Consider the following 22,089-nt stretch of genomic DNA (forward strand, 5'->3'; position numbering starts at 1 on the left):
AACAGGGATTCCACCATGTCACATGTTATAGTCAATAACAGGGATTCCACCATGTCACATGTTATAGTCAATAACAGGGATTCCACCATGTCACATGTTATAGTCAATAACAGGGATTCCACCATGTCACATGTTATAGTCAATAACAGGGATTCCACCATGTCACATGTTATAGTCAACAACAGGGATTCCACCATGTCACATGTTATAGTCAATAACAGGGATTCCACCATGTCACATGTTATAGTCAATAACAGGGATTCCACCATGTCACATGTTATAGTCAATAACAGGGATTCCACCATGTCACATGTTATAGTCAATAACAGGGATTCCACCATGTCACATGTTATAGTCAATAACAGGGATTCCACCATGTCACATGTTATAGTCAATAACAGGGATTCCACCATGTCACATGTTATAGTCAATAACAGGGATTCCACCATGTCACATGTTATAGTCAATAACAGGGATTCCACCATGTCACATGTTATAGTCAATAACAGGGATTCCACCATGTCACATGTTATAGTCAATAACAGGGATTCCACCATGTCACATGTTATAGTCAATAACAGGGATTCCACCATGTCACATGTCTAAGTCAATAACAGGGATTCCACCATGTCACATGTTATAGTCTACAACAGGGATTCCACCATGGCACATGTTATAGTCAAAACCAGGGATTCTACCATGTCACATGTTATAGTCAATAACAGGGATTCCACCATGTCACATGTTATAGTCTACAACAGGGATTCCACCATGTCAAATGTCAAAGACAGGGATTCCACCATGTCACATGTTATAGTCAACAACAGGGATTCCACCATGGCCATGTTATAGTCTACAACAGGGATTCCACCATGTGACATGTTATAGACAATAACAGGGATTCTACCATGTCACATGTCAAAGACAGGGATTCCACCATGTCACATGTTATAGACAACAACAGGGATTCCACCATGTGACATGTTATAGACAACAACAGGGATTCTACCATGTCACATGTCAAAGACAGGGATTCCACCATGTCACATGTTATAGACAACAACAGGGATTCCACCATGGCACATGTTATAGACAACAACAGGGATTCTACCATGTCACATGTCAAAGACAGGGATTCCACCATGTCACATGTTATAGACAACAACAGGGATTCCACCATGGCACATGCCATAGACAACAACAGGGATTCCACCATGTCACATGTTATAGACAACAACAGGGATTCCACCATGGCACATGTTATAGTCTACAACAGGGATGTCACCATGGCACATGTCATAGTCAACAACAGGGATTCCACCATGTCACATGTTATAGACAACAACAGGGATTCCACCATGTCACATGCTATAGACAACAACAGGAAACATCATGTCACATGCTATAGGCAACAAATTGATATACATGCTTACCTTCATCTGAACTACTGTCCTCAGCTTCAATAACTTTTGAAGCTTTTAGAAGAGTTTCTTCCTTTGCTTTCCCCTTTAAGTTTTCTAAGTAGAGTAGTAATCTGTCAAAGTCTGTATTGGGTACCTGCAACAGGGCATACACATTATCTATAATGACCTCAACAACTCAAATATACATGTAACTATTACTTCAGGTGGATGGCATGGTTTCTCCAATGAAGATTTGAGCTGTGCATTATTCACATTACCTAGACATCAGCACTAGTAGATGACTAAAGGGCAAATCCATAGTCCCCACTATTTGTAATAATCCAATTAAGGACATAATGCTTACTCAAGTAATGCACAACTTCTAAAAATTGTGTGCATTGTGTAATAGAATTTTACAGATACATTTCCAAAGAGTACTTTCAGTGGTTTAACAGACTTATTTTCATTATGTACACTTGGTACAAATGTAATTTTACTCAAGTAGTAAAAAGAGGCCCTTTGGCTGCTGTAGTCTTTATTTTTTATTTTACATTGACATTGAAAGTGGGTAAGTCATTTGAAGAAATATGATAGCCCTCTACAAAATTGACCCTGGTGACCTTGAAATGCAGTCATTTATAAGATCAAAAAGGCTAGTCATCCATCACAACAAACAAAATATTTTGACTCCAGGCTTTATAGTTCAGTAGAAGTCATTTAAAGTAAATGTTGACAAGGACAATGCACCACCCTATAAGCTACCATGCACTTTGTGGAAGGTGAGTTGACTACAGTGTACAAACCTTGGACTCATCATACAGATGTTGTAGTAACCACACCTGCCTGACCTTTTGAAACTTCCAGCTGGCAATGTCTTCTGACCAAGTTTTCAAATAGTTAATAGCAGCAGTTTGGGCTGAAATGCTTGTGTCTTCAGAACCACTTGGTTTATCCTCCTCTTCTTTTTCTTTATTTTTCTTCTTCTTTTTTTTCTTGGGTACCACAGTATCTTGTTCACTGTTGTCTAGCTCGCCTTCTGTCAGTAGATCTAGAGAGAGCATAAACTCTATATGAACTTGTTCCTTCCTTGTAAATACAATAATGTGTTAGATTATCTTCACTTCCACCCTATTTATGTAACAAGGCCATTATTTTTAGCCATATTATGTAATACCAAGGTGACATTTAAGATGAAAATCTAGCTACAGTATAAAGTATACAAGAAATGCTCATATTTACGGTAACAAAATATTGTCTTTGTAATACATCTACATCCAAAATTCAAGTTTTGTGAATGTATGCTGATGCCCAGCTAGACATTGCCATACCATAATACATCCTGTTGTAGACAGGCATATAAAACTCTGAAACCCTGACCTGACTAAATTAGATAATTAAGCAGCAATAATGTGCAGAGGTTTTCCAATGTAGTGTTGGTTGAATATCTTGGTGTCACATGCAGAACACATTTAAAAACATATTTATCCCTGTGGCTACATATATCAGTTCTTAAACACATAATACAGGTTAAAAAGTGAAGATCCATTATATATAATTAAGTTTCATACTTTATGTAATATACAGATTTGACATATACATTACTATTCATGTACTGAATAATGTACCGGTACTTAAAATACAGCTAAAATGAGTAATGTATCTGCATATAGGCTATGGAAAGTATTTAATATTGATATAAGAGACATTTAAGGAGAAAGATAACATGTAGCCTACAGTAGGCTATGCATTATGCATGTTCCCCTTTGATGGCAATGTCAGCTAAACAATGGACGAATGTGTTACAGGCACAGTCGTTCTGTGTGTGGTTCTTAATCAAAATGGGAACCGGTGTCATATAAAATTTTCATCCCCCATAAAATACTCATCCCCCCTAAAATTTATCAAAACTTTTTACATATATACAAAATGTATAGCATTATTACATCATGTTACCTGTAATACATGGTTCCTATATGTCTATCCAGGTAATTATAATACACAGGGTGTCACCTGTGGGAGCTTGGGCCCTAGGGGCTACTGTTGCCTGGTGACAACATACAGGTGTGGTCAAGATCAGCTGTGAATAAGTGGTATACTGACAAATCATTGAAACAGGGATATATTTTTGTAATTTTAGTGTCCATCAGGTTTAAAAAATAAAGAAAACTGCCATTTACATATCATAAAACTAATTTCTTTAACTATTATTTCATTTTTTATGAATTATTTTTTCCACAGCAATCCAAGCATATAATGAAAAGCAGTATATTAATTGTTATGTTTATAGATATAAAAATTGAAATTTTCAATTAATAATAATATCCATGAATGTATGGCAGAAAAACTGCTTTGACATTTTAGGAATAATTTCTTTCTTAAGTCAGCTTAGGTGGTGCATGGAATCTCAAGTAATTAAAGTGGTGCGAATGTTTATTAAATCAAGCAATATTGGTNAAGTAAAATGTCATTGCCATTACCATAATATTTGAAAATAACATGATCACAAACGCAGAGAAAAAACTTATGGCTCAAATGACATGTATGTAAATTTACCAGGAATGTCCTCTTTCTGCTTCTTTTTCTTTTTTTTCTTTCGTTGTGAGCTGTCCTTTTCTGTCTTATCTGTTTCACTGTCTTCTGAAGGAGAGTTATCACTAGCAATGACAGATAGCTGTTTTGGTGAGGTCTGTTCTGACACATGTCCACTTTCAGTTTTTGATTTCTTTTTCTTTTTCACAGGTTCTTGATCTACATTTGTACTTACATGTTCACCATTTCCTGCGAGTTCTAGTGACTTTTTTCTTTTCTTTTTCTTTAACTTGTCTGGTTTTGATAAATCATCTGAAATCTGTTTCAGTTCCTTAACCTTGTCAGGTTTTGAGAGATCCTCTTTAAGTTTCTTTTCAACCTTTGTCTTCTTTCTGTTGGCTGATTCCACTATTTCAGCCTCTTTCTCGTAATCTACATTTTTCTCTATATCTTCTTGTTTCCTTTTTGTTTCCTTTTCCTTTTTATGCACTTTAAGACTGTTTTTCTTCTTTTGTTTTTCCATATTAGATGTATTTACATAAAATTCCCAGGCTCTATAATGTATAAAAGAAATGTAACATTAACAGCAAAATTCATGCGTTGATTTTCATATTCACATACATATACTTGTATGACAGTTTCTATTGATTTACCTTTCTTGAAACTAGCTACTATTTTTCATGATTAAAATAAACATACAATAGTTGACACTTCCAATATGTTATTTCACACTGGTACAATTGAAAAAGGAAAGTTCAAGTTAGAATGCTCTATTTGAAAGCTTATTCTTGCTATATTTTGAACTATAAACTTGAAGCTCGTCAAAAAAGATAAAATGTATTACAAACGAGTGAATAGTGACCAGTTGTAATTTCATTAGCAAGACAGATTCAAAACCACCGCCAAACTACAGACAGACACTTTAACCATGTACATGCATCTTGGCGTACAGTCCGAATTATTCTGACATTTTATCAACTTTTTTTTATATCGGTCTGTCGTTGATTAACGTCAGAACTCCGGCCTCTTATAATATGCGGGAAATAAGCGACCCGCACCTGGGTCACTCTTCAAACTGATATTTTAGAAACAAATCGTCACTTTCACACATATGTCGTACATGGATCGAAAGATTTTTCTAAAATATCAGTTTGAAGAGCGACCCAGGCACGGGTCGATTATTTCCCACATATTATAGAGGGCTGGAGTTCTGACATTAATCGACGACAGACCTATAAACAAAAAGTCGATAAAACGTCAGAATAATTCAGACTACCTGGCATAGTTCCTCTACACATGCGGATAATGTTCTATTTTATACTTCATCTAGGTCCAAGTACTATAATTTCTGTTTATTTCTATCTATCTATCTATATGTTATATTCCACAGAGACCAATGTGACTTTAATGCGGAGGGCTAGTAGTTTCTGTCCACCTTAGCCTAACTATTTCTGTTTGAAGTACATGCACATTATAAGCCAGGCCTGAGTGCTGTAATTTCTGTTAACCAAAATTTTCTTTTTGTACATCTGCCCTAAGCTAATAACTGTTCCTACAGTTTGTGAGAAACAGTGATACAATAGCCTAGCATTGAGATGGTAGTCAGATGACATTATTTATAGATACATATTGTACAATTCGTACTTCCTGTGATAATTATTCTAAATTGCTATTGGATATCTTCAGGGGAGATTATACATGTAAAACATTTGTCTTTATTTATTTCAGCTTTTTTCGTCTTCACAAAAAATACCAAAAACATCCTAGTCTTCAGTACCGAAACGACTAGAATTCCTAAGCCTTGATACACCGTGACATCTGTATACTGCTATTCATATCTTACTTGTGTGAATGACTGAATGCAATATCATAAGTGACGTGAACATTGTATCTACTGCGGCCAGCAGAGACGTGTTTTCTAGTTTTACATAAGCTGCAAAATAGTGCTTCCAAAGTATAACCAATGTCAACACGACTCAAAAACTGAAAACTACTAAAAATTGAACATCGTAAACATGCATTAATTTCTAATCAGCCAATTCCATCGAGCTTACGGGATAACGAAATATAGATAAACTGTATCGATATAAAAAAACGATACCAATTAACATATCAGCTCAAACAGACCGAAAATCAGATCGAAATCCTGATAGAGTCAATACACAGCAGTAGCTCGCAGTCCACGTGTTTCTTTTACGGAAGTTTACCTTACTAAGAAGGGACATAACTCCGAGAAGCTTCCGGTTGTTCAGCCGAAAGAGACCTAAGTAAGTTGTCGATCGTATGCGAAACGGACTATTTTCACCTCTATTGACAAGGCTGCCTATCTTTTTGTTTAAATAAAACAATTTTTGAATAAATGATAATAATCATAAACATGGGTTGACAAAATTTGAAATAATGTAGTTGATGTTAAAAATGTTAGTCTGGTTCCCAGACTTGAATTATATTTCGAAGTGAGTCAGTACATGACTAAAATAAATAATAAAAAATAAATAAAAGAAAGTATTAAGAATACAATTTAGAATAACCGTGTTATCGGGATACCGTCGGCATCCGACAGTGAATGCCGAACTTAAAGCTAAAGGTCTAAAGCCTCGTTATGTCCTACCCTACCTGCCGCTAGCTACATTAAGGATGTACACCTGAGAAGTCCAAAAATTCCTGTATTAAACTTTTTTTTCTTATATGGATTTAGGAAAAATGAGATAATGGCATAGAAGAAAATCCAAAAAAAACATATGTGCGTGTGTTCGTTTTTGTGCTATGATCGGTCAAAGATACCAATTTAACACAATATGTGATTTTAGGTGAATTTTTGGGTTTTGACCATTTGCAGAACAAATTCATACAATTTCTTCTCCAAGTTAATTAAAGTTTCTTAATCTTATTCATTTTACTCAGAAAGACGATTTTAGTTACCCCAATCCCTTACTCCTTACTCCTACCCTACCTGCCGCTAGCTACATTAAGGATGTACACCTGAGAAGTCAAAAAAATCCCGTATTAACCTTTTTTTCTTATATTGATTTAGGAAAAAGGAGATAATGGCATAGTAGAAAATGCAAAGAGTACATCCTTAACTATTACGCGACTAGGCCGGGCCATTTTTTTGCAGATTAAACGCTTGATATATAAAATTCCTGTATTAAGCTTTTTTTAGTATTCAATGAATCAAAAGAAAATGTGTTTCTCTTTCTAAAACAGCCACAGAAATGGGGGGTCAGTGTGCTTCTTTTTTTGTCCCATTATTATTTGTGTTATTTTTCACCTTTTTCGGGTTCAAAAATCAAAATTGCTTCAGTTACCCTAATATGTAAACAAAATTACCAATAATATATAACTTTCAACTTTTTTGCATATTATTTTAATCATATGGAACACTATAACGTTGTACAGCAAAATTGAACCTGCTACAATCAAAAATGGTGACACAATGACAATTTAAGTGATCAATCTAGTGTCAACAAATGTGAAATTTTAGCCTTTTGTGAAACGCAAAGAATTCACATAAATACACTTTTTCAAAATGTGCGCGAAATGGTATTTTTTTTCAAATTCTTGTAAAAAATGTTCTACACACAACAGACATCTAGTTTTTTGACATGTTTTTCAGATGTGTGTTTGCTATTAAACCTATCATAATTTGTTAAATATTACAAAAACCCGTTACACCAGATCAAAACGAGACTTGAACGTGACTGAAACCTCAGAAGAGTACATCCTTAACTATTACGCGACTAGGCCGGGAGCTACATATGAGGTCCGTGGTTCGAATCCTGCTCTGGCTATGTTGTATTTTTAATCTCAGAACACTGTGACAGTGGCTAGGGGATCCTTACAGGGAATCATCTCTGACAGTGGCAAGGGGATCCTTACATGAAATAATCTCTGACAGTGGCATGGGGGATCCTTACAGGAAATAATCTCTGACAGTGGCAAGGGGATCCTTACAGGAAATAATCTCTGACAGTGGCAAGGGGATCCTTACAGGAAATAATCTCTGGCAGTGACAAGGGTATCCTTACAGGAAATAATCTCTGGCAGTGGCAAGGGGATCCTTACAGGGAATAATCTCTGGCAGTGGCAAGGGACTATTTACAGGAAATAATCTCTGACAGTGGCAGGTGGATCCTTACAGGAAATAATCTCTGGCAGTGGCAAGGGACTATTTACAGGAAATAATCTCTGACAGTGGCAGGTGGATCCTTACAGGAAATAATCTCTGACAGTGGCAAGGGGATCCTTACAGGAAATAATCTCTGGCAGTGGCAAGAGGATCCTTACAGGGAATAATCTCTGGCAGTGGCAAGGGGATCTTTTCAGGAAATAATATCTGGCAGTGGCAAGGGGATCCTTACAGGGAATAATCCTGACAAGTCACAACGTGTGATGCTAAAGCCTCCTAAATATATTTCCAATCGGACCAACTATAATTTAGCATATACTGTATAGACTGTTACTCTTTCAATACTTTGTTTTTTCTTCATTTTTTAAATAACATGTCTGTGAAAGAAAAAAGGAAAACATGATTAAGGTCCAAGTATGTAAATTCACTTTAATCGCAGAATTAGATTGCTTTTTAAGTTCGTGCTTTAACATGATCGAGTACGTGCACTATGTGTTAACGACACCGGATATTGTTATCAGACAGGTGGTGATCACACGAGGTTGACTGCAGTTGAAGGTGAGTTTTTTTTTATGTATTTTCCTAACTTCAGAGACTGTCATGTGCTTGAGGCTTTTTGGATCAATACCTCACATTTTCAGCGTTTTCTTAAACCATTGAAAACGTTCATATATGGGTCAATATTTTTTCCAAACTTACAAAAACGTCGTCTGGTATCGGCTAAAATTTACAAGTGACAACTATTACGTGTCTGAATTAACAGTTGTAGGACTTCCCTCCCCACATTGTTAAAGGTAGTTAAATTTGTTCGAAAAAAATCGCTACAAATATTAATTCAGACACGTGATAAGTATCACTTGTGAGTTTTCGCCGAGACAAGACAGCGTGTTTGCAAGTCTAGAAGAAATATTGACCAATATAGGAATGTTCTCTATGGTTTAAGCCATTGCTGAATATGTGAGGAACTGATCCAAAAAGCCCCAAGAACATATAAAAAAACATTCACCTGCAACAGAAGCCCACGAAGTGGGATCACCGCCTGCCTGGTAGCAATATCCGGTATTGTGACTCGTTAACACACAGTGATGATAGGGAGTCGGTCGATATCATACATGTATCATAGGGAGTAGTTGACTCTCACATAAACAGGTCTTTAAAATATGATTATAGTGACCTAGATACAAGTGTAACCTATATATGATTATAGTGACCTAGATACAAATGTAACCTATATATGATTATAGTGACCTAGATACAAGTGTAACCTATATATGATTATAGTGACCTAGATACAAGTGTAACCTATATATGATTATAGTGACCTAGATACAAGTGTAACCTATATATGATTATAGTGACCTAGATACAAGTGTAACCTATATATGATTATAGTGACCTAGATACAAGTGTAACCTATATATGATTATAGTGACCTAGATACAAGTGTAACCTATATATGATTATAGTGACCTAGATACAAGTGTAACCTATATATGATTATAGTGACCTAGATACAAGTGTAACCTATATATGATTATAGTGACCTAGATACAAGTGTAACCTATATATGATTATAGTGACCTAGATACAAGTGTAACCTATATATGATTATAGTGACCTAGATACAAGTGTAACCTATATATGATTATAGTGACCTAGATACAAGTGTAACCTATATATGAAGTATTTGTATCGTCAGTGTTACCAATAATCTTGTAACAGCTTTAAAATACTAATGCTTTATAAATCTTTGCTTCTTACGATGACCTCACATTATGGAGTCAAAATATTGCGTTTATCAGCCTTTGATAAAGGGACTGCGGAGATGTTAATATAACTTTATTGTTAGTATGCTTCATATCCGATAGTGAGAATAGTAGCGTCAGACAATTCGTGGTAGTGAGAATAGTAGCGTCAGACAATTCGTGGTAGTGAGAATAGTAGCGTCAGACAATTCGTGGTAGTGGGAATAGTAGCGTTAAACAATTCGTGGTATTGAGAATAGTAGCGTCAGACAATTCGTGGTAGTGAGAATAGTAGCGTCAGAAAACTCGTGGTAGTGAGAATAGTAGCGTCGGACAATTCGTGGTAGTGGGAATAGTAGCATTAGACAATTCGTGGTAGTGAGAATAGTAGCGTCAGACAATTCGTGGTAGTGAGAATAGTAGCGTCAGAAAAATCATGGTAGTGAGAGTAGTAGGTTAAGAGAACTCATAACAGTGAGAATAGATCTTAGCGTCAGAGGGAAAGCACGGAAGTGAGAAGAGTAGCGTCAGAGGGAAAGCATGGAAGTGAGAAGAGTAGCGTCAGAGGGAAAGCATGGAAGTGAGAAGAGTAGCGTCAGAGGGAAAGCATGGAAGTGAAAAGAGTAGCGTTAGAGAAATCTACGACAGCCAGGCGTTTTGAGTAGATGCTTATATATTGTGGTCGGAGTAAATATTTTTTTACGGAAGTAAAAGAAGAAAATAGCGATAGTATTTTTGTTTGTTCACTTTTGACGTCATCAATATAATTGATATAAAAAATCTGTTGCTGCTGAATGTGGAACGCTTTTTTAGAAGCCTTAGCTTTAATGTTACCTAATACGGTTCATACAAGGAATGAGGATGTTTATCTGCAGACTCGTAACAATATAGTGCTACGTTTTTGACCTTATTCACACACTCATATTAAGTTAGAATGTGTCCGAAACATATGGAACGCCAGAGCTATCTTATATGTTTTGTCATTATATGATGATATGATGACAAAAGCAAATCATATAACGAGCGTGTACCATATATAAGATAGCTCTGGCGTTCCATAGAAACATATATACTTCCTGGTCTTGTCACGACTGCGGAGGTCGTCGTTTATTTATAGAATTGTTCCCCTTCCCACGTGCGGACGGTACACCATGTTTCCGTACTCTTTTATACAGGAAACATTCTTCCGGCTACTTGAATCAACCCTAGCAAGGATCAGCTTAGCTTGTGTTAGTTTCACCATTGAAACACAACTTAGCCTAGCTACGTATTGATGAAACGACAACTTAGCTTTTCACACTGCGGCGGAAGTAGCTAACTAAAACTACAAGCATAGGAAGCAACGAACTAGCTGCAGGAGACGGCAACCTAGCTGGCTAACAACGTTACATACCGATCAAAGGAGAATTTAAACTCTTTATAAAAGATGCTTGTAAAGCTTTAATACTCTATGTGTAAAAAGGTCAGTTTGTTAATTATGACTTAGACTAACAAATGGACTACAGACTTGATCATCAGAGGGTAAAATTGTCACTACAGTACTTACACACTGGGGAACTAAGCTATACAACAAAGTTGACATGTAGTGGGATCCGAAATACGCGAGCACCAAGATGTTAGTATTTTGATGAAGAACGTCGAAGTTTAAAGCCAAGCGACAGAGAAAGGGTAGAGCTGATCTACGGATCAGATTGCCTGTCGGGACTAATTATAAGGTCAGTATGTAATACAGTATTTTGTTATATTTGTTTTATATTTGTATCGATGTTTAGCTCACCTGGTCCGTCGTCCGTCCGTGAACAGTTTCTTCACGTGATTTCTTCTTAACCACAGTCTGGAATTTAACCAGATTTGACTGGAAGCATTCCTAGGTGGCTGAAATTAAAACGTACAAATGGAAAGTCTGCCAACCCGGGAGGTAAAGATTTATGAGAAAATCTTAAGCCGATGATAAAACATGGTTTGGATAGGCATTACAATAATTTATTGTTTTACCGTGACCTTGATCTAACTGATATGCAACATTCCCGTATATTGATGATAGACATTTGTATGACACATTTTATAAGATATATAGTGTGTAAGCCATCAGAGGTTATGGCAGACAGTCATACAGACAGACAGACATTCTTTATTTCCTCCTTTAGGAGATTTCAGAAAGCAGTCACGCAGTTTGTAGACCGGAAAATGATAAGAATGGTTTGACCTTTGATCCTTGTCATGACCTTGATGCTATGAGTACAATCATGCTAGGTTAAATGAGAAAAAGAATCTGTCGTTTAGAAAATATTATATATACAAGTACAAGCATTTGGCATTTGACCCCTTACCCTGACATTGACCTTCAGGCTATGGACATGAGAGTGTTAGGTGACACAGTCTGGTCACCAACATATCCTACAATTGTAGAAGAAGGTATGGTCCGGACATTGCGGTGGACGATGACCACACAGATGGATTAAGTGAATAGTATATACCCATCTCTATGTAAATGGCGTCTACGTGAAAAGTCAGTGACTTGCCGGTATAAAGATAACAATACAACACGCCTTTCATCCCGGGGTCGTATTGCTGGTGAGGAGGAAGGAACAATAGGCTAAAATCCAATGCTTGACTTGAAGTTGTAGAATCTTCCGTAATCGTGGAGAACTGAGAAGTTTCACTTAAACAAACATAGTATTACTGACTATGTCTCCCCCACGGATATGGTATACCATTATTTCACATACTTGGTAAAGTGAATTTCAATTGATTAGTCGTAACACAAAAGTTAAGATCAGGATACATCGTCGCTCTCGGTGTTATTTTTTCAATACGGTCAAAGCGCATGAAAGTTCCAGGCATCGTAGTTAAAAAACACACACAATAATGGAAGTTTAAGACTTGTTTATATAATGTCAGAATTTGTCACGACTGCGGAGGTCGTCGTTTATTTATAGAATTGTTCCCCTTCCCACGTGCGGACGGTACACCATGTTTCCGTACTCTTTTATACAGGAAACATACTTCCGACTACTTGAATCACCTGTCACCTGACATCCACATTTTGGACATTCGACCTTTATTGTGACGTGCTGTGATCGGGGAAAGCTGCTTTGTTATATTTAGAATGGAACAGATATTAAACTGAAATATAAGGAGATCCGATCGATCCCCAGGTGTTTCTCTCTATAAAGTATGTAATACCTTAACTAGCGAACTAAACATAACGTTTATCCGAGAAGTATTAAATCTACCACAAATCGGACAGCGGTACGTCAGAGGTTAACAAAGAAAACGTCCCCTAATATACATTTATTAACTAGATTAGCTTCATTAACACATGTGATTTCTAACAGATTCCAATTAGATTTGTCCTGCGTGTAGACATGTCAAATAGAACTTTTAAGCAAGGAAATTAAGTAAAAAGTCTGCTGTGTTAAAATGCTATCATCATTATGTGTACGTAGCTAAATTATAACAGCGTACCAGGTTCAGCTAGGATAAGATGTACGGACCCGGACACGGTACATTTGTATAGCCACGGAATTAGATTAGATGTTATCTAAGTCCGTGGTATAGCCAATCGCACACCTTTAGGGAACTATTTGATTATAGTTAGAGTCTAAAAAACACTCGCACATGTACTTGAAGTGGCTTCGTTATATCGTGTTTGTTTCAGGCCGCAATTTGCATCAGCCTGTCGAACCTTGCTGATCATAAAACACACAGCCATGACGGACCCTAGTGTCCAACCGGACCCCCTTACCCCGGGGGACCTGTACGAGATATATATAGAGCCTAACCGCTATACCATTGTCAATGGTATAGACCCCCGGGAATACTTCGACCGGCTGAGAGAGCTGCGCGTGCTTACTTCGGATGATACGGAGTTAATCATGAACAAATACCACACGAGACGGACAAGAGCGGGTAAGTGAAAGAGGGGAAAGATCAACGGCACACTAATGTATCAAATATCAATGGCACACTAATGTATCAAATATTAATGGCACACGTATATCAAATATCAATAGCATACTTATGTATCAAATATTAATGGTACACTAATGAATCAGTTATTACTTGCACACCAACGTATCAAATATCAGTGGCACACTAATGAATCAAATATTAATGACACACTAGTGTATCAAATATTAATGACACACTTATGTATCAAATATCAACGGCACACTAATGTATCAAATATTAATAGCACACTTACGTATCAAATATCAATGGCACAGAAATGCATCAAATATTAATGGCACACTAATGTATCAAATATTAATGACACACTAATGCATCAAATATTAATGGCACACTAATGTATTAAATATTAATGACACACTAGTGCATCAAATATCAATGGCACACTAATGTATCAAATATTAATGGCACACGTATATCAAATATCAATAGCATACTTATGTATCACATAATGGTACACTAATGAATCAGTTATTACTTGGCACACCAACGTATCAAATATCAGTGGCACACTAATGAATCAAATATTAATGACACACTAGTGTATCAAATATTAATGACACACTTATGTATCAAATATCAACGACACACTAATGTACCAAATATTAATAGCACACTTACGTATCAAATATCAATGGCACAGAAATGCATTAAATATTAATGGCACACTAATGTTTCAAATATTAATGACACACTAATGCATCAAATATTAATGGCACACTAATGTATCAAATATCAATCGGACACTAATGATCAAATATTAATGGCACACTAATGTATCAAATATTAATGACACACTAATGCATCAAATATCAATTGCACACTAATGCATCAAATATTAATGGCACACTAATGTATCAAATATTAATGGCACACTAATGTATCAAATATTTACGGCACACCAATGTATCAAATATCAATGGCACACTAATGTATCAAATAATAATGGCACAATGACATCATTCATATATGATATATTGACATTAGAGTAACACCATATATATATATATATGATACTTATATCAAATATTAATGGTACCCATTTGCCAACATTAAATAAGCAAACTGAAAACGTTTTGAATGTTTACATTAATTAATTTGCAGTTGATGAGAATAGGAGCAACAACAGTTAATTATATTCACTACTCGGTAACACGGAAATAGCTCAAACTTTAGAGTAGCACGAGGCATGGAAACATCCGGATCAAACAAGTGGGTTGACATAATTAGAATACATTGAATACAACTACAAGACGACGCATAGAAAACTTTAAGAAGGTTGTAATTAATATTTTCCGGCCCTATTTAAAAACTGCACATTAAGAACTGTTTCCATTAACTATTTATGATATAAATAGTGTTTTTATAATAGATGACTTTGTTAACCTAACTAAACTTGCACCTTTCGCCTTTCCTGCTCACCCCCCAAGAATAAGCGGTTCTTCATTGTTTCCTGTAATTTCCCCCGCCATTGACTGTATAATTCCTCGGCCCACAGCTGTTCTGGTCTATTTAATACAACACGGCAGACAATATTTGCAAAATAAATATCTTATACCTGCCGATAGAGTTCCTCATCAACGCCTGCTGTATAAACTATTTAACAGTATAACAAACTCCCCGCTCTAATGGAATATGTGAAAAAAACCAGAATGGTTTTCTGAAGACTCAACTTCTTAGGCTGTTCCTGCTGCTCTTTTTCAAATTTCCTAACTACCTCAAAGGGGTAGTGACCTCTAGCGGGTGGCTATTCGCAGTCGTTTGTCTGCTTTATAAAATTATCAAATCTACAGAGAATAACAAGGCCCTTCATTCAGACCTCATAAACCATCAAAAAGGGAGGAAGGCTGTCTCATGCATTTTAACTCGGAGAAAATGCTTTGTTATGTCAAAGTGACGCAACACCGTACCAAGCGACTATTCCGTAAACGGTTCAAAGGTTCCAGAGAGCAAATAATAAATAGAAGGTTTACTCTGGTCCTAGATTTGTCCTGGAACTTGCACATCTATATGAAAGCAAACATATTACTCGTTGTTGGCACATGTGGGGATGTTCCCTCGAAGCTACAAACATCACTTTTATTATCCTTGGCCGTCCCCAACTAGAATAGGTATCCTCCGCTTGAGACCATTAAACCAGTGAGCTAGAACACCAGTAAGGGGGTTACAACGTAAAGCAAACTAAAATATCAGTCTCTGTTATAGTACTCCCTCAAGTTGGAATCATAAAGGAGATCGCACTACTAACTTCTACAAAATTACCATGTTGTCGTCCCACACTGAAGTACTTAATATCTGTTGCTGATTTGCTGTTTAAGGTTTCATGCTTGATATACTGCAAACAAAGGGAAACAATGGTTGTCAGCATTTCCTCGACACGATGGAGTATCACAACCCAGAAACGTACAAGGCTATCACGGGGGAAAATCCTAGAGAGCCTCCCTTAGGTAAGCGGTTCACTTCAGGAACATTATAGAGAGCCTCCCTTAGGTAAGTGGTTCACTACAGAAACATCCTAGAGAGCCTCCCTTAGGTAAGCGGTTCACTACAGGAACATTATAGAGAGCCTCCCTTAGGTAAGTGGTTCATTACAGGAACAGCATTGAGAGCCTGCCTTAGGTAAGTGGTTCACTACAGAAACATCCTAGAGAGCCTCCCTTAGGTAAGCGGTTCACTTCAGGAACATCCTAGAGAGCCTCCCTTAGGTAAGTGGCTCATTACAGGAACATCATTGAGAGCCTCCCGTAGGTAAGCGGTTCACTTCAGGAACATCATAGAGAGCCTCCATTAGGTAAGTGGTTCATTACAGAAGCATCCTAGAGAGCCTCCCTTAGGTAAGTGGTTCATTACAGAAACATCCAAGAGAGCCTCCCTTAGGTAAGTGGTTCATTACAGAAACATCCTAGAGAGTCTCCCTTAAGTAAATGGTTCATTACAGAAACATCCTATAGAGCCCCCCTTAGGTAAATGGTTCATTACAGAAACATCCTAGAGAGCCTCCCTTAGGTAAGTGGTTCATTACAGAAAAAGCCTAGTGAGCCTCCCTTAGGTAAGTGGTTCATTACAGAAACATCATGCATGCTCGTTCTCACACACAGAGCATGTCCCACTTTACTAGTGAAATAATGTATTAAAGAATGATTTGTGTGATTTATATTTGCAGACTTTAAGGTGACACGATTCAGTTGTAACATGAACTTGGTAAATAACCTGTCTGAGACGATCAGGACTCTACAGGATCAAGCACAGGGAAACGCGGCTATGAAACAGAAGCTAGAGGATCTGGAGACTGGTCTTTTGTTCGCTCAGAATGATAAAAAGGAACTTGAGGTAATAAACAATAATATCAGTTGAAAACATTAATTAAACTCTCTTTTCTTTCACTCCTATAATTTAGACGTTTCTGTCTGGATTGTGCAGATAATCAATAGTGCTTGTTTGTTTTGATTTGGTCTGTGTTTTTTTTAGCTTAAGTGAGCTTATGGCATGGTGCGGCGTCCGTCGTCCGTCCGTCGTCCGGCGTCAACATTTTACTTTAAACAACTTCTTCTCAGTAACCAAAAGCCCTAGGGTGATAATATTTGGCCAGAAGCATGCTGGGAAGAAGGGCTACCGATTTTGTTCAAATAAATGACCTTCATCCATTTTCAAGGTCACATGGGTCAAATATGTTAAAATCTTTAAACAACTTCTTATGAATAACCAAAAGGTCTAGGGTGATGTTATTTGGCCAGTAACATGCTTTGGTGAATGGCTACCAAGTTTGTTCAAATAAATGACCTTGAATTATATTCAAGGTCACAGGGATCAAATATGTTTAAAACCTTTAAACAACTTCTTCTGAATAACCGAGAGGCCTAGGGTGATGATAGTTGGCCAGTAACATGCTGGGATGAAGGGCTGCTAAGTTTGATCAAATAAATGACCTTGACCTATATTAAAGGTCACAGGGGCCAAATATGTTTAAAACCTTTAAACAACTTCTTCTGAATAACCGAGAGGCCTAGGGTGATGATATTTGGCCAGTAACATGCTGGGATGAAGGGCTGCTAAGTTTGTTCAAATAAATGACCTTGACCTATATTAAAGGTCACAGGGGTCAAATATGTTTAAAACCTTTAAACAACTTCTTCTGAATAACGAAGAGGCCTAGGATAATGATATTTGGCCAGTAACATGCTGGGATGAAGGGCTACCAAGTTTGTTCTAATGAATGACCTTGAATCATATTCAAGGTCACCAGGGTCAAATATGTTAAAAACATTTAAACAACTTCTGAATAACCAAGAGGCCTACGGTTTAAATCTTTAAATTATTTGTTCTGTATAACCAAAAAGTCCAGGGTAATGATATTTTACTAGAAGCATGCTGGGTTGGAAGACTATAAACTCTGTTCAACCTAATGTCCTTGTTCGACATTCAAGGTCACGTGTGTCATACGTTTAAATCTTTTAAATGGTTCTTATTAATCAAACACTGATATTCTGCCTGTAGTTGTATTTTAGTCCACTTTTAAGATAACAAGTGTGAAATTTATACCAGGTGAGCGATTCAGGCCTATTGGGCCTCTTGTTTGTGTTTGTTTTTGTTTTTGCTTTGTTTGGCTTTTCGTTCCTTCCCTTTTTTGTTGTGTTTGCTCTTTTCATATAGAATCGCTGTTAATTAGTCTTTGATTGAACAATCACAAATAATCATTTGCCAAAATCAAGTGATTTCTGTTACAAATTTCCGGTATTAAAATATTTCCGAAAATCGTCGAAACCTGTTATTAAGATTCACAAACCTTGTTTGCAATTAGAATGAAACCGAGATACTGAGGCTGGAGAACCAGTCCCTTACCCACCGACTTCAGGCACTAGAGAGGAACTGTAGCAGCATCGTAGAGGAAAACAGCAAGCTAAAGGATGCGTCAAGTAGGTGTCTAAACAATGTCGGGGTTGTGTAGGGGACACGAACATGCCAAGGTCACAGATGTGAAGACTTTTACAACCACAAATCGTGGCAATATTATATGCAATAATTGCACGTTTAAATGTATCTTTACATCCCATGTACTGTTGTGTATTTACATCCCATGTACTGTTGTGTATTTACATCCCATGTACTTTGTTTATTTACATCCCATTTATGTGTGTATGCTTTAGGGTGCCCTGTTATCAGACTGCCCTATAATTATCTGTTTGAACTCGTAGTAGGAAATAATGTTTTTTTTAGAAACTGAAAAATAATACACAGTAGCTGACTCAATAAGTGTCCGGTAAGTAGGAGACAAACGGCAATGGTAGACCTATCTTGTTTTGACAGGTCCTAAGTGTTTATTGAAAAGCAGGATGTGTTAACAGATCTGCGCTTTAAAGCTGCAAAAACTTCACTAATTTACATATAAATCTGATCGGAACTCTCAAGTATTGCAGAGAAGGAAGCGTTCACAAAAACAGGTTCAATTAGTTTGACACACAAGTTTCTGTATCCGTAGTACCAGGACCCCATTGGTGATAAATACTCAAACAGGACGAACCACGAACAACACTAAATAATAGCTGACACGGCAGGAGCTTTCCTTCACAGTCGTTTCCTCCTAATGTTCAGTACATCTTCACACCTTAGCCCTCACTGTTTGTTAGCACATATACCTACAAGCTCAAACTGAACTCTATGTCACCTTTCCTTATTAAACTGATATAAAAATGTCATAATGGCTGCGAATTAATAATCTCCGTTGAATTTTGTCCCCAAATATCATGACACCTTTCAATATTCAATTGTCACAAATGTATCACTGGTCTGTTAATAATACATTATGAAATGCATAATACATGCAGGCAGTATTGATTAAATACCGATTTGTCATCATTTGTTTACGTCAAATCACAGAAGTCTTAAATGTTTTTAATTGGTCAACTTATATTTTAAATAACTTATATTTTCATTTTTATTGTCATATAGCAACTAAGTTGATGTGGAAACTCGTTGATATATTTAGACAGATAAAATATAAGCAATGTTTTATTCTAGCTGTATATGAAACATTTAATTCAAACACATGCTTGTTAGTCTGTTAATCATAGGACATTGTGAAAGGAGACAAAAAAAAATAATGAATTGAAAATATAAAGACGACCTAATGTTCTGGGGTACGTATTTTAACGTTTAAAATGGTCTGAGAACCTTCATATATTCCGTCGTAAAAATGGCCCCGGGACCTTATTCAAATTAAAAATGAACCCGGAACTTTATGTTGTATTTATATTGCTTGATTATGCTTGGATTCGACTTGGATTTACATTGCGGGTGTCGTCGATGAAGAACACGCTTAACCTTTCGGAACACCTGGTCTTAAATTCCATGTACTATTTCAAGGGTCTCCATGTTAATCTTTCCTTTTTATCGATTTATGGTATTGTCGACACTTTCATATGATCTTGTTGTTTTTTATGTGGCCCGTGACCTGTTCGGGTGTGTAATGTGACCTATATTATGTTTTTTGTTTTGTTTGATGTGACCTATGACCTGATCGTGTGTGTTTGATATGTCATGTGTCCTCTTTTTGTGTTTGATATGACCTATGACCTGATCCTGTGTGTTTGATGCGACCTATGACCTGATCGTGTGTGTTTGATGTGACCTATGACCTGATCGTGTCCTGTGTCCTGTTTGTAGTGGAATACCTGAAGAACAGTTTAGAGTACACGAAGGAGCGAGAGGACTACCGAGAGAAGTGGAGAAACTGTCAGTACAAGCTTGACCAGCGGGAGAGAGAAATAATAGAGCTAAAAGGAGCTCTATCGGACGCCCTCTGTCCTAACTGTAGCCAGGGTGGGTATACCTTACAAATATTTTACTTATGGATGTCCGCTGTCCTAACCGTGGTCTGGTTGGGTATACCGTAGAGAGATATTAATGACGGACGCTAACTCACCTTACAGTACGTATAGTGGGTATACCATACAGGAATAACTGTACTCAGGTTGGATATACCTCACAAAGATTTAACTTACGGCCATCCCCTGTCCTTCCTTACTGTACTTTGTGTGGGTATACCTTACACCGATATTTAGGACGCACACATTCAGTAGTCTGTAGTCAGTGTGGGTATGCCTCACATATAGATATTACTGATGGACGCCCACTGTCCTTATTTTACTTAGACTTGGGGTAAATGCCTTACAGAGTTAATAGGAACCGACGCCTTCTTTTTACCTGTACTCATGGTGGGTTTACTTTACAGAGATAATACGGCCCGACGCCTTCTTTTTACCTGTACTCTGGGTGGGTATACCTTAAAGAGATAATGCGGACTACTTAAGGTAATAGGATTGTGTTACCATTTCTCAATATAATTTCTTCAAATTTTTGTTGTTATATTGCTTTGAAGAAAATGTTCTCCCACAAAAAAAATATAGGTTGTCAGAATTTTAAGGATTTTAAATGGAAATTTATGTAAAAAGGAGTGAATTTTGAAGAAAAAAATTAAAGACAAATTTTTTGGCAAAATAATGTCAATAAAAATGATAATTACATAAATTAGTATTGTATTAATGTATATCAATTTAATAAATGCTGAAATTGTGTAAAATTAATTATCTATAATCGATTAAAAATTAACATTTTATAATATTTACATTCTGTATGCTTGGACCCATTGGCGAAAATGACATTCATTTTTGCATAACACAGGTGACCTCATCACTGCGTATTGATACACTTTAATGACGTAGCACAGGGCGTAATTGGTACACGTCCGCCGTGAAACAGCTATTGTGTAGTTTATTTATGCTAATATGATTAACATTAAATGTGATAGGCTCATTTTGATTCTCAAATGAGGTGTGTATGGTATATGATAACAATATCCAAGCTGAGTTAGTTTTACATATAAAATTTGAAAATACAACTAGACCTATATTCTGTTTGTTTTGTTGTCATACTTTTGGTAGAACCCCAACCCGAAGTTTTACATTTTCCCGCGAAACCACTCTGTTCTCTCTCCTGCGTTGCCCCCATACACAAATTTAATTACAATGCCGGTATTATTTTTATTTATGCTCGATCGGAAAATTCAAAGCACTTAAAAATGTAAATATGAGGAATGAAATTTATTTTATCAACATTCATGAGGTCATAACAACATTGGCATTCTGGACATATTTGTCATGATTCGCGTTAAATGTCCAAAAAAAAATGTCTTTCTAGAAAAACTTCACAGTAGTGAAATAGGTAGCCGGTTTCCTGAAGTACAGAAAAATGGACACATGTGACTGATAAAAAACAATTGAATTAATGCCTGGATTGCTTTGAAATACTTTAATAT

The 22,089-nt window shown here is 36.6% G+C and overlaps 2 protein-coding genes across 2 annotated transcripts in view; one reads left to right on the top strand and one right to left on the bottom strand.

The window, feature by feature from the left end:
- The window catches only part of LOC110463874 (uncharacterized protein C7orf50 homolog), an 8,407-nt gene extending 3,952 nt beyond the window's left edge, over window positions 1-4,455 (bottom strand). Inside the window, exons 1-3 of the mRNA XM_021518788.1 lie at window positions 3,957-4,455; window positions 2,207-2,451; window positions 1,434-1,557 (exon numbers count right to left, since the gene is read on the bottom strand). Coding sequence (XP_021374463.1) covers window positions 1,434-1,557; window positions 2,207-2,451; window positions 3,957-4,455 — 868 coding nt within the window. The remainder of the gene's footprint in view (window positions 1-1,433; window positions 1,558-2,206; window positions 2,452-3,956) is intronic.
- Window positions 4,456-10,884: 6,429 nt separating this feature from the next.
- The window catches only part of LOC110463856 (caspase recruitment domain-containing protein 11-like), a 37,660-nt gene continuing 26,455 nt past the window's right edge, over window positions 10,885-22,089 (top strand). Inside the window, exons 1-6 of the mRNA XM_021518758.1 lie at window positions 10,885-11,521; window positions 13,468-13,718; window positions 16,097-16,225; window positions 16,942-17,108; window positions 18,577-18,691; window positions 20,439-20,594. Coding sequence (XP_021374433.1) covers window positions 13,520-13,718; window positions 16,097-16,225; window positions 16,942-17,108; window positions 18,577-18,691; window positions 20,439-20,594 — 766 coding nt within the window. The 5' untranslated portion in view covers window positions 10,885-11,521; window positions 13,468-13,519. The remainder of the gene's footprint in view (window positions 11,522-13,467; window positions 13,719-16,096; window positions 16,226-16,941; window positions 17,109-18,576; window positions 18,692-20,438; window positions 20,595-22,089) is intronic.

This window comes from Mizuhopecten yessoensis, unplaced genomic scaffold (assembly GCF_002113885.1).
Source record: "Mizuhopecten yessoensis strain PY_sf001 unplaced genomic scaffold, ASM211388v2 scaffold10937, whole genome shotgun sequence".
Classification (NCBI taxonomy): Eukaryota; Metazoa; Mollusca; class Bivalvia; order Pectinida; family Pectinidae; genus Mizuhopecten; species Mizuhopecten yessoensis.